The 12,849-nt window shown below is 41.3% G+C and overlaps 1 protein-coding gene across 1 annotated transcript; it reads left to right on the top strand.

Annotated features, from left to right (window-relative positions):
* The first annotated feature begins 8,634 nt into the window (after positions 1-8,634).
* Positions 8,635-10,158, top strand: LOC121310264 (zinc finger BED domain-containing protein 4-like). The gene is made up of 3 exons (XM_041243562.1): positions 8,635-9,334; positions 9,666-9,852; positions 10,146-10,158. The coding sequence occupies exons 1-3, from the start codon at positions 8,635-8,637 to the stop codon at positions 10,156-10,158; spliced, it is 900 nt and encodes a 299-aa protein (XP_041099496.1).
* The last annotated feature ends 2,691 nt before the right edge of the window (positions 10,159-12,849 follow it).

The following is a 12,849-nucleotide window of genomic DNA, read 5'->3' as shown; positions in this document are numbered from 1 at the left end:
TTAGGAGATCATTGTTTTCTATGGTTCAGAGTTGTAATAGATGTGTTTGTGCAGAGCTGTCTCTCCCTGGTTTGCTCTGCTTTTAGGAGATCATTGTTTTCTATGGGTCAGAGTTGTAATAGATGTGTTTGTGCAGAGCTGTCTCTCCCTGGTTTGCTCTGCTTTTAGGAGATCATTGTTTTCTATGGGTCAGAGTTGTAATAGATGTGTTTGTGCAGAGCTGTCTCTCCCTGGTTTGCTCTGCTTTTAGGAGATCATTGTTTTCTATGGTTCAGAGTTGTAATAGATGTGTTTGTGCAGAGCTGTCTCTCCCTGGTTTGCTCTGCTTTTAGGAGATCATTGTTTTCTATGGGTCAGAGTTGTAATAGATGTGTTTGTGCAGAGCTGTCTCTCCCTGGTTTGCTCTGCTTTTAGGAGATCATTGTTTTCTATGGTTCAGAGTTGTAATAGATGTGTTTGTGCAGAGCTGTCTCTCCCTGGTTTGCTCTGCTTTTAGGAGATCATTGTTTTCTATGGGTCAGAGTTGTAATAGATGTGTTTGTGCAGAGCTGTCTCTCCCTGGTTTGCTCTGCTTTTAGGAGATCATTGTTTTCTATGGGTCAGAGTTGTAATAGATGTGTTTGTGCAGAGCTGTCTCTCCCTGGTTTGCTCTGCTTTTAGGAGATCATTGTTTTCTATGGGTCAGAGTTGTAATAGATGTGTTTGTGCAGAGCTGTCTCTCCCTGGTTTGCTCTGCTTTTAGGAGATCATTGTTTTCTATGGGTCAGAGTTGTAATAGATGTGTTTGTGCAGAGCTGTCTCTCCCTGGTTTGCTCTGCTTTTAGGAGATCATTGTTTTCTATGGGTCAGAGTTGTAATAGATGTGTTTGTGCAGAGCTGTCTCTCCCTGGTTTGCTCTGCTTTTAGGAGATCATTGTTTTCTATGGGTCAGAGTTGTAATAGATGTGTTTGTGCAGAGCTGTCTCTCCCTGGTTTGCTCTGCTTTTAGGAGATCATTGTTTTCTATGGTTCAGAGTTGTAATAGATGTGTTTGTGCAGAGCTGTCTCTCCCTGGTTTGCTCTGCTTTTAGGAGATCATTGTTTTCTATGGGTCAGAGTTGTAATAGATGTGTTTGTGCAGAGCTGTCTCTCCCTGGTTTGCTCTGCTTTTAGGAGATCATTGTTTTCTATGGGTCAGAGTTGTAATAGATGTGTTTGTGCAGAGCTGTCTCTCCCTGGTTTGCTCTGCTTTTAGGAGATCATTGTTTTCTATGGTTCAGAGTTGTAATAGATGTGTTTGTGCAGAGCTGTCTCTCCCTGGTTTGCTCTGCTTTTAGGAGATCATTGTTTTCTATGGGTCAGAGTTGTAATAGATGTGTTTGTGCAGAGCTGTCTCTCCCTGGTTTGCTCTGCTTTTAGGAGATCATTGTTTTCTATGGGTCAGAGTTGTAATAGATGTGTTTGTGCAGAGCTGTCTCTCCCTGGTTTGCTCTGCTTTTAGGAGATCATTGTTTTCTATGGGTCAGAGTTGTAATAGATGTGTTTGTGCAGAGCTGTCTCTCCCTGGTTTGCTCTGCTTTTAGGAGATCATTGTTTTCTATGGGTCAGAGTTGTAATAGATGTGTTTGTGCAGAGCTGTCTCTCCCTGGTTTGCTCTGCTTTTAGGAGATCATTGTTTTCTATGGGTCAGAGTTGTAATAGATGTGTTTGTGCAGAGCTGTCTCTCCCTGGTTTGCTCTGCTTTTAGGAGATCATTGTTTTCTATGGGTCAGAGTTGTAATAGATGTGTTTGTGCAGAGCTGTCTCTCCCTGGTTTGCTCTGCTTTTAGGAGATCATTGTTTTCTATGGGTCAGAGTTGTAATAGATGTGTTTGTGCAGAGCTGTCTCTCCCTGGTTTGCTCTGCTTTTAGGAGATCATTGTTTTCTATGGGTCAGAGTTGTAATAGATGTGTTTGTGCAGAGCTGTCTCTCCCTGGTTTGCTCTGCTTTTAGGAGATCATTGTTTTCTATGGGTCAGAGTTGTAATAGATGTGTTTGTGCAGAGCTGTCTCTCCCTGGTTTGCTCTGCTTTTAGGAGATCATTGTTTTCTATGGGTCAGAGTTGTAATAGATGTGTTTGTGCAGAGCTGTCTCTCCCTGGTTTGCTCTGCTTTTAGGAGATCATTGTTTTCTATGGGTCAGAGTTGTAATAGATGTGTTTGTGCAGAGCTGTCTCTCCCTGGTTTGCTCTGCTTTTAGGAGATCATTGTTTTCTATGGGTCAGAGTTGTAATAGATGTGTTTGTGCAGAGCTGTCTCTCCCTGGTTTGCTCTGCTTTTAGGAGATCATTGTTTTCTATGGGTCAGAGTTGTAATAGATGTGTTTGTGCAGAGCTGTCTCTCCCTGGTTTGCTCTGCTTTTAGGAGATCATTGTTTTCTATGGGTCAGAGTTGTAATAGATGTGTTTGTGCAGAGCTGTCTCTCCCTGGTTTGCTCTGCTTTTAGGAGATCATTGTTTTCTGTGGGTCAGAGTTGTAATAGATGTGTTTGTGCAGAGCTGTCTCTCCCTGGTTTGCTCTGCTTTTAGGAGATCATTGTTTTCTATGGGTCAGAGTTGTAATAGATGTGTTTGTGCAGAGCTGTCTCTCCCTGGTTTGCTCTGCTTTTAGGAGATCATTGTTTTCTATGGGTCAGAGTTGTAATAGATGTGTTTGTGCAGAGCTGTCTCTCCCTGGTTTGCTCTGCTTTTAGGAGATCATTGTTTTCTATGGGTCAGAGTTGTAATAGATGTGTTTGTGCAGAGCTGTCTCTCCCTGGTTTGCTCTGCTTTTAGGAGATCATTGTTTTCTATGGGTCAGAGTTGTAATAGATGTGTTTGTGCAGAGCTGTCTCTCCCTGGTTTGCTCTGCTTTTAGGAGATCATTGTTTTCTATGGGTCAGAGTTGTAATAGATGTGTTTGTGCAGAGCTGTCTCTCCCTGGTTTGCTCTGCTTTTAGGAGATCATTGTTTTCTATGGTTCAGAGTTGTAATAGATGTGTTTGTGCAGAGCTGTCTCTCCCTGGTTTGCTCTGCTTTTAGGAGATCATTGTTTTCTATGGGTCAGAGTTGTAATAGATGTGTTTGTGCAGAGCTGTCTCTCCCTGGTTTGCTCTGCTTTTAGGAGATCATTGTTTTCTATGGGTCAGAGTTGTAATAGATGTGTTTGTGCAGAGCTGTCTCTCCCTGGTTTGCTCTGCTTTTAGGAGATCATTGTTTTCTATGGTTCAGAGTTGTAATAGATGTGTTTGTGCAGAGCTGTCTCTCCCTGGTTTGCTCTGCTTTTAGGAGATCATTGTTTTCTATGGGTCAGAGTTGTAATAGATGTGTTTGTGCAGAGCTGTCTCTCCCTGGTTTGCTCTGCTTTTAGGAGATCATTGTTTTCTGTGGGTCAGAGTTGTAATAGATGTGTTTGTGCAGAGCTGTCTCTCCCTGGTTTGCTCTGCTTTTAGGAGATCATTGTTTTCTATGGGTCAGAGTTGTAATAGATGTGTTTGTGCAGAGCTGTCTCTCCCTGGTTTGCTCTGCTTTTAGGAGATCATTGTTTTCTATGGGTCAGAGTTGTAATAGATGTGTTTGTGCAGAGCTGTCTCTCCCTGGTTTGCTCTGCTTTTAGGAGATCATTGTTTTCTATGGGTCAGAGTTGTAATAGATGTGTTTGTGCAGAGCTGTCTCTCCCTGGTTTGCTCTGCTTTTAGGAGATCATTGTTTTCTATGGGTCAGAGTTGTAATAGATGTGTTTGTGCAGAGCTGTCTCTCCCTGGTTTGCTCTGCTTTTAGGAGATCATTGTTTTCTATGGGTCAGAGTTGTAATAGATGTGTTTGTGCAGAGCTGTCTCTCCCTGGTTTGCTCTGCTTTTAGGAGATCATTGTTTTCTATGGGTCAGAGTTGTAATAGATGTGTTTGTGCAGAGCTGTCTCTCCCTGGTTTGCTCTGCTTTTAGGAGATCATTGTTTTCTATGGTTCAGAGTTGTAATAGATGTGTTTGTGCAGAGCTGTCTCTCCCTGGTTTGCTCTGCTTTTAGGAGATCATTGTTTTCTATGGTTCAGAGTTGTAATAGATGTGTTTGTGCAGAGCTGTCTCTCCCTGGTTTGCTCTGCTTTTAGGAGATCATTGTTTTCTATGGTTCAGAGTTGTAATAGATGTGTTTGTGCAGAGCTGTCTCTCCCTGGTTTGCTCGCTTTTAGGAGATCATTGTTTTCTATGGGTCAGAGTTGTAATAGATGTGTTTGTGCAGAGCTGTCTCTCCCTGGTTTGCTCTGCTTTTAGGAGATCATTGTTTTCTATGGGTCAGAGTTGTAATAGATGTGTTTGTGCAGAGCTGTCTCTCCCTGGTTTGCTCTGCTTTTAGGAGATCATTGTTTTCTATGGTTCAGAGTTGTAATAGATGTGTTTGTGCAGAGCTGTCTCTCCCTGGTTTGCTCGCTTTTAGGAGATCATTGTTTTCTATGGGTCAGAGTTGTAATAGATGTGTTTGTGCAGAGCTGTCTCTCCCTGGTTTGCTCTGCTTTTAGGAGATCATTGTTTTCTATGGGTCAGAGTTGTAATAGATGTGTTTGTGCAGAGCTGTCTCTCCCTGGTTTGCTCTGCTTTTAGGAGATCATTGTTTTCTATGGGTCAGAGTTGTAATAGATGTGTTTGTGCAGAGCTGTCTCTCCCTGGTTTGCTCTGCTTTTAGGAGATCATTGTTTTCTATGGGTCAGAGTTGTAATAGATGTGTTTGTGCAGAGCTGTCTCTCCCTGGTTTGCTCTGCTTTTAGGAGATCATTGTTTTCTATGGGTCAGAGTTGTAATAGATGTGTTTGTGCAGAGCTGTCTCTCCCTGGTTTGCTCTGCTTTTGGGAGATCATTGTTTTCTATGGTTCAGAGTTGTAATAGATGTGTTTGTGCAGAGCTGTCTCTCCCTGGTTTGCTCTGCTTTTAGGAGATCATTGTTTTCTATGGGTCAGAGTTGTAATAGATGTGTTTGTGCAGAGCTGTCTCTCCCTGGTTTGCTCTGCTTTTAGGAGATCATTGTTTTCTGTGGGTCAGAGTTGTAATAGATGTGTTTGTGCAGAGCTGTCTCTCCCTGGTTTGCTCGCTTTTAGGAGATCATTGTTTTCTATGGGTCAGAGTTGTAATAGATGTGTTTGTGCAGAGCTGTCTCTCCCTGGTTTGCTCTGCTTTTAGGAGATCATTGTTTTCTGTGGTTCAGAGTTGTAATAGATGTGTTTGTGCAGAGCTGTCTCTCCCTGGTTTGCTCTGCTTTTAGGAGATCATTGTTTTCTATGGTTCAGAGTTGTAATAGATGTGTCTGAGCTGCATGACGTGGAGGGTTTAAAGGCCTTCTATGAACGACTCTCATTCCTGGGGTTAGCTTTTAGTATATTTTGTTTTCCTGTTAGTCTCACATGAATAACGGACGCCAGTGTCACTTTTACTCCAGCATTGTCTTGATAGGACAGAGCACAGCACACCAACAAGGAGGGTAGAGTTCAGAGGAGATCCTGAGAGCGCTCCTGCTTCTCACTGATACTCCAGCATTGTCTTGATAGGACAGAGCACAGCACACCGACAAGGACGGTAGAGTTCAGAGGAGATCCTGATAGCGCTCCTGCTTCTCACTGATACTCCAGCATTGTCTTGCTAGGACAGAGCACAGCACACCAACAAGGACGGTAGAGTTCAGAGGAGATCCTGAGAGCGCTCCTGCTTCTCACTGATACTCCAGCATTGTCTTGATAGGACAGAGCACAGCACACCAACAAGGAGGGTAGAGTTCAGAGGAGATCCTGAGAGCGCTCCTGCTTCTCACTGATACTCCAACATTGTCTTGCTAGGACAGAGCACAGCACACCAACAAGGAGGGTAGAGTTCAGAGGAGATCCTGAGAGCGCTCCTGCTTCTCACTGATACTCCAGCATTGTCTTGATAGGACAGTCAGTCACCAGCATGATGCTTGTAGGGATAGTTCAGAGCGCTGGCTCTTTTCTACCCATCTCACCAGTCATGATGTTTGAAGAGGTAGGACCTAATAATTTGAGACAAGGATGTGTTATACATTTCTGTGCTATTGAGACTAAAATCAGTGTTGGACACTTCTGACTGATCTCATGTGTTTTAATCCCATCACAGTTTATACTTTATTGGGTATAATTTTCATTCTGTTCACAGCAGAGCAGAATGAGCCCCCATCTTCTGCAAGGATGAAACAGTGCAAGTGTAACAGAGGTGCAGGGAGCAGCAATTAGGATTTTGAGTCGTTTCTTGCTAGTTTGAGAATGTTAAACATAGAGAGCAAATAAACAAACTGGCTCCATTGTGCTTTTCTCACCCTGTGCTTTACTAACCACAGTCTCTTTGTTCCATGTCTGTATTGTTCCAGGTGTGACCCTGTTGCAGAGAAGCTGATGACGCAGAGAGAATAAATGACTGGGCTTCATCTTTTACACTTCATTGTACCTGATATTACCACACAGAGCGATCACACAAACCAGTAGACGACAATGTCCTTGTGACAGGGCGAGGAGCCCTGTACAGGATTGTTTGCTTATTTCTAGCCCGGGGTCTCCCCTCCGCCCCTGTGTCTCAGTTGTGTTGTTTTGTGTTTGTGATTTAATTATTTGTAAATGTTTTGACGGCATAGTTTTTGTGTTGCACCGTGGATGGGAAGCCTCATGCACATTAGAAACCCGTGCAGGATGTGACCGAGGGATTATCAGATAATTGATAGCTGGTTAATCCCTCGGTCACTGTTGGAAAACATGGACTGAGAATTGATTAGCAGTTTGCTACGCATGTGGACTGGCAGAGCTATACTGGTGTTCTTTTCTGAAAGGAGACTAATATTGCAGATAGCAGACTGTTTGGTTCAAATTGCATGTACTGCTAACCACTGATAGAGACGATGCGTCTACAAACTGCCCAACAATGACTGCAAGCTAACGAGATAACAATGCTGTGGACTAGAAGGGAACAGGCTCTAAAGACTTCAGAGAGATCAAAAGAGATAATCCCACTTGCATCAAAGGGGGTCGCAAGGAGATAACAAAAGGCAGATGTATGGACCTTTTTTCTCCAGGAGTGTGAAGAATGCACGGAGTTCAGAGGTTGTCACACTAGACCACACACACAGACACACACACATTAACACTCACACAATAAATTAAATTACCTTGACCATTGGTTAATGTCAGAGAAAGGGGAGGTGGACCATCTATACAGAAGGGTATTTAATGTCATGCAAACATTGTAATGTTGAGTATTTTGTTTGTCCTGTACCTGGGACCAGAGACCATTGGTTAGTGTCAGAGAAAGGGGAGGTGGACCATCTATACAGAATGGTATTTAATGTCATGCAAACATTGTAATTTTGAGTATTCTGTTTGTCCTGTACCTGTGACCAGGCTCCCTGCATATTTCAATATACCTAACAACTGATTGAAGAAAAGGACGCTGTGCATTTTTTTGAATCTCCTTACTCTCCATCTATTTTTTGTAAGTTACTTCACACGCATTATCCACGTATCTAAGTGATAATATTAGGTTATTTTAATCATTTGAACAGCAATCAGTTAATACTTTTTATTTCTTGAGGAGCATAATATTACAGTGGGTGCATGTACATATACACCAATACTCCGATACCCCGACTAAGGTTAATATCCGGCTATATAAAAAGTAATGTAAACACCTTTATCTGATATCTTTAATCGTGGTCTCAACAGCCGTAACACAGCAAGATTTCTGCCCAACACTTTGATTAATCTGGGCATGTTGTTATCAGCTTTGTCAGATTTCTATCTGTTTTTAAATGCCTTCATGTCTGACTACCGGCGCCAGGTCTTTTATAAAGAGAAACCCCACTATTTCACAGATCCGATGGAAACAAGGTTTTTTTGCGTTAATCGCGGTATTGCTGTGCATGTAAACACCCCAGTCGAATTATTGTCATAACCTGATTTTTTCCAGTCGGTGTTTTGTTGTGCATGTAAACACACTCAATAGGCTGCTAGATTGGACACATTTTCAAACAATATCTGAATGTATTATATCAATTTTGTGGGAAAACTGATAGGCATTGCTCAGGATTTCTAAAACATAGATGATATCTTATAAAATGTAAGTAAAGATCTCAGGTTGCTAATACCTTCAGGAATGATCTGGTGAATATCACTCTTATGCCAGCCATCATTTTATCACAAAGGTGTCACTTTTATCAAATGGTGGATAATGCATTTTGGAATGAAACTCTTCATACATTAATTAAATTACACACTTTAAATGTTAAGTAATTGCCTGTAGCTACTTAGTCTAACTAAGTTAGGCTGAATGAGAGTTACTCCCATATACTGCCCATGCTGTAGAATGACAGAACTGCATGTAGTGTAGCTTGTAGGACATTTTTCATAGCTGACTCCCAAAGAGCTGCAGAGGTTACAAGAAGCCTGGGAGAGATGATTGTGAGGGACCTCCAGCCAATCTCAGTTGTTGAGGATGGAGGTTTTAATGCATTTGTCAAGACCGTTGATCCGCGTTATAAAATCCCAAGCCGCAAACGTTTGATGGAGGGTACAATTGCTGACATGTATAAAGACTGTCAAGACAAAGTAAGGGCAAATTGTCATCATGCACACAGTGTGGTTCTCACAATAGACATGTGGACTTCAAGGTCCACAGAGGCATATTTGACTGTGTCCTGTCATTTCATTGACAACTGGCAAATGCAGGAGTTTGTTTTAGAAACCTGTAGTTTCTATGGACAGCATAGAGCTGACAACATTAGTTTAGAGCTAAAAAGAATAACAGATGAATGGGGCATAACTCAGAAGGTGGTAGCAGTTGTTACAGACAATGGTGCAAATATGGTTTCTGCAGTGCACAAGGCTGGGTGGAAGCACTACCCCTGTTTCGCCCACACCTTAAACATGGTGGGAAAAGATGGAATTAAAGCTGTTCCTGAAGTTGTTCAGCTCCTGGAGAAATGCAGCAGCATTGTATCTTTATTCCACCACAGCATGAAAGCCACAGAGAAGCTCAAACAAATACAAAAGCAACTGAAGGTGGCAGAGCATAAACTGATTCAGTCAGTAGAAACAAGGTGGAATTCTGTATTCTACATGTTGGAGAGACTCCATAAGCAGAGGGAAGCAGTTACCACAGCCCTCTGTCTACTTGGAAAGAACACCCTATGTTTAAGCAATGAAGAGCTATCCATGATCCACCTTACCATTGAGGCCCTGAGACCCTTCGAAGAGGCAACGCGGGAAGTTTCAGCCGAAAAACATGTTTCTGTCTCAAAAGAGATTCCCCTTGTGTCACTACTTCTCAGAGCAGCTGCAGCCACTGAGCGTCAAGGTAGCTCCCTTGCCACAGAACTGGCACTGCAATGTCAACGCAGATTCAGTGGGATTGAAACCTTTCACAGTCTCGCTGCCAGCACGTTCTTGGACATAAGGTTTAAAAACCTTGCATTTCGTGACAGAGACAATGTGGAAACTATGAAAAAAACAAATGCTCACTGAAATGCAGGAAGTCCATCAGCCCACTTCAGAGTCACCACCGCCAAGCTCTACCTCACCAGTGACTCCTGCATCTACCCCAAGCTCTGCCCCAGCTACAGCAAAAGGAGGGATATGGGAGGATTTTGACATTCAAGTTCTCTCTGCCCAACAACACCGCTCAACAGGTACTGATGCACTCATTGAAATGCACCATTACTTAGAGGAAAAGTTAATTCCCCGGGACCAGGACCCATTACATTGGTGGCAAGAGCATGAACAAACATTCCCATCCCTCAGCAGACTTGCAGCAAAATACCTGGGATTCATTGCTTCATCCGTACCCTCAGAAAGAATTTTATCAAAGGCAGGAGAGTTAGTGAGCCAAGGAAGAAACAGACTGAAGGGGGGAAATGTCAACATGCTGTTTCTAAACAAAACCCTATAAATGGGGAAAGAATCAAGTAGAGGTTGACAGTTACTTTATGTAGCCTACATTTCAAGTGTTGACCTCAAGTGCATCCTGCCTGGTGCTGTAAGATTTTTATGTATTAAAAATTAAAAGTTAAATTAAAAGATAAAGCTAAATTTATGTGTTCCTAGAAATCAGAGCAGCATTTATTCTTTTCTTAAGAGATTTTGATTTTCTGTTGTTGGTTTCACTTCAGGGTATCTGATTAGCCCAAATTTTCAGTTGAAGTGATGTGAAGAATAACACCTGAAAAGGATAATAATATAATTGAACATTTGTTGAACGTTATTGAACATGTGTTTTATAATTGCTGTTATTAAACAGAAAACAAAAAGAGAAGTCTGATCATTGGTAGTTTATTTAATACTAATGCAAAGGCTTTCAAATATAATTTAATGTCTGCATTTACCAATTTTCGCTGTAGAAATCAAAGATTTCCCCTTTTTATGTAAAGAAGACTTTTAAAAGTAGCGGTATCAGTATTGGGATACTAGCCTGTTAAACCCCCAGCCTCCCACAGGCAATTTCCACCTGGAGGGCTATGGCCTTAAATAAATCACATTATCTTCCAAAGTATAGACAGCACAGGCATGGTTCAGGGCTTGAATTCAAGGTAACCCCCTGGCCATTAGGACTAAAACCTCAGATTTGATATAAGTCTTACTCAGTACCACACTGGAAGGAGATATTCAGAAATAAAATAAAAAACAAGAAACGCTTTTCATTTGTTTATATTCTATTGTCATTTTTTCACCTTGTAGCACATGAAGAGCCAGATTTTATCCCAGTGCTTCCCCAACATGTCTACTATACTGGATAAAAATTTGAAACTGATTGAATAAAGGATCAAATTCTACATGAGTTTTTACAAAGCTAGGCCCAAGGGTCCCCAAACCTCTCCAAAAATGAATATTGTGTAAATCTTTATGGCCAGTCATACACTAGTTCTTGAGCAAGATCTAAAAGGGAGGTTACCTTCTCGCACCTCACATGCTATACATTTCCACATGAATTAGATTTTGTAATCCTCTTTTTTACTTATTTGTCCAATATTTCATTCAAAAGGTGGCCTTTTTGGAGAGCTTTGGGGTGCCCGAAATGTATCCATGATGAGTATGCATGACAAATACTCTCAGTTCATATGCCACAACTGTCAGGCACATTGCTCTCACATAACTGTGTGTTTGTGCAGGAGAATGTTGCCACCGAGACTTTTTTTGTAGCTCTGAATTTTCAGTACCTGACTTTTTGTTACTCACTTGCTTGAAAGTATGTAAATGTGAAGCAAAATAGAGTGGTTTCTTTTTCAAAATAAAGTGGTTACACTCATTCAAGCACTGCTGACACGGGAACATATGTTGATTATTGGATAAAGGCGTCTGCTAAATGTCTACAATAATAATGAGATTGCAGACACATTTGCTGCTCTAAATAATAAACACCTCACAGTTCCTTTCATCTTTGATTGACATGTGGCAAACAAAGGAACTGAGTGAGTGATTGTTGGAGCAGGCAGGCAGCTTCTCTTGAAAGGTAAGAAACCTACACTGTCTCTAGGTGAAATATAAAAAGTTTGCTAAACACTCCCGTGCAATAATCTAAATCAATGAACATCAATGAGAAAATAAAGACGGCCAGGAAGAAACAATTACTTCTTGCAACTTGTATTGCATCGTAAAGATCAGGGACCGTATACAGCAGCACAGCACAGATGAGACATGGTGTTGCTCTTTACTATGCAATAAAAAATATTTAAAAAAAATGTTATTTTTATGTGTTCCTTGAGAGACAAATGGTTGCATTTTCTAATAACATTTACAGTAAAAATGCATATTGAAAATTACGAATAATAATAATAATAATAGGGTGGATCCATTATACTTACAAATCCTTTAGAGGCTCCAATCCATCTTCAAATGGGCTGAATCAGCGCTCTCCAACCCAGAAAGTCATTTTTTCCGTCACTTTCACTATTATCCATCTCCTCCAAAACTTCAAAAAGGCTGAATCTACTTCTTTTGGCATGCTTTGGAACACTGCTCGCCATTTCATTCGATTTTATAAATTTTACAAATTGAAAAATGAACAGAAACCGGTAAGAAACCTTGATCCTATGTGCGTAACACTGTGCACTCGTTTGCAAATGTGTTTTGTTTACGTACGCACATCGATTACTCTTCAATGGATTAGGCTACAAACAAAGTCAAGGTATGAATTGAAAGCTTGTGACCTCCCCTACAACGTGACCAGGGAGATTTCACCATCAACACATTCATGCAAGGCCAGAGCAGCGAAACGCACAGCTAGCCGATCGGAGTTGTTTTTGAACCGTGAGGTACTAGACACATTGCGAAGGGAATATCTCAGCAGTGAAATGGCGAATTCGAAAAATTCCTTCGCTGTTTGACGGTAGGAAAACAACGTTTTTGATATTGAGCTGTTTTTTTGTGCTGTTTTGCTTTTGTAATATTACAGATTTTTGAAATATAATGTGTACTTGCACTAACATGTCCCGCCCGCGGGACACAGGGGGCGTAAAAGGTTAATTTCTGAATGGGTACTGTACAACTGGTCTAATAAGGATGAAATCTCTGCAACTGGTTCTCTTCTAGTCATAAAAGGTGTCAAGGTAACATCAGGCAGGTTGGAAAAGTCGACTCCTGGGCCTTCCTCTGAGAAAGACATTAAATGAAAAAAAAAAAAAAAAGAAAACCTTCACAGTTTAACAGCTATACCAATATAGCAACTATTGTTGTAAACAAAAACACTGTGTCCCTGTACGGGCCACCAATATGTAACAAACCCAATCCTTAAGCAACATCCAATAACTAGTATTTTTTAATGGAAATACAAATAAACTACCCTGAACAAAAAGTCTCCCAAGCAGTAGGATTGCGCGA

Source organism: Polyodon spathula, unplaced genomic scaffold (assembly GCF_017654505.1).
Source record: "Polyodon spathula isolate WHYD16114869_AA unplaced genomic scaffold, ASM1765450v1 scaffolds_1986, whole genome shotgun sequence".
Lineage (NCBI taxonomy): Eukaryota > Metazoa > Chordata > Actinopteri > Acipenseriformes > Polyodontidae > Polyodon > Polyodon spathula.
This window is presented reverse-complemented; position numbering and strand designations above follow the sequence as displayed.

Coding starts and splice junctions, on each gene's coding strand:
- LOC121310264 (XM_041243562.1), top strand. CDS start 8,635: ATGTGGACTTCAAGGTCCACAGAGGCATATTTGACTGTGTCCTGTCAT. Junction 9,335..9,665: donor TGCAGCCACTGAGCGTCAAG/GTAGCTCCCTTG, acceptor ACCGCTCAACAG/GTACTGATGCACTCATTGAA.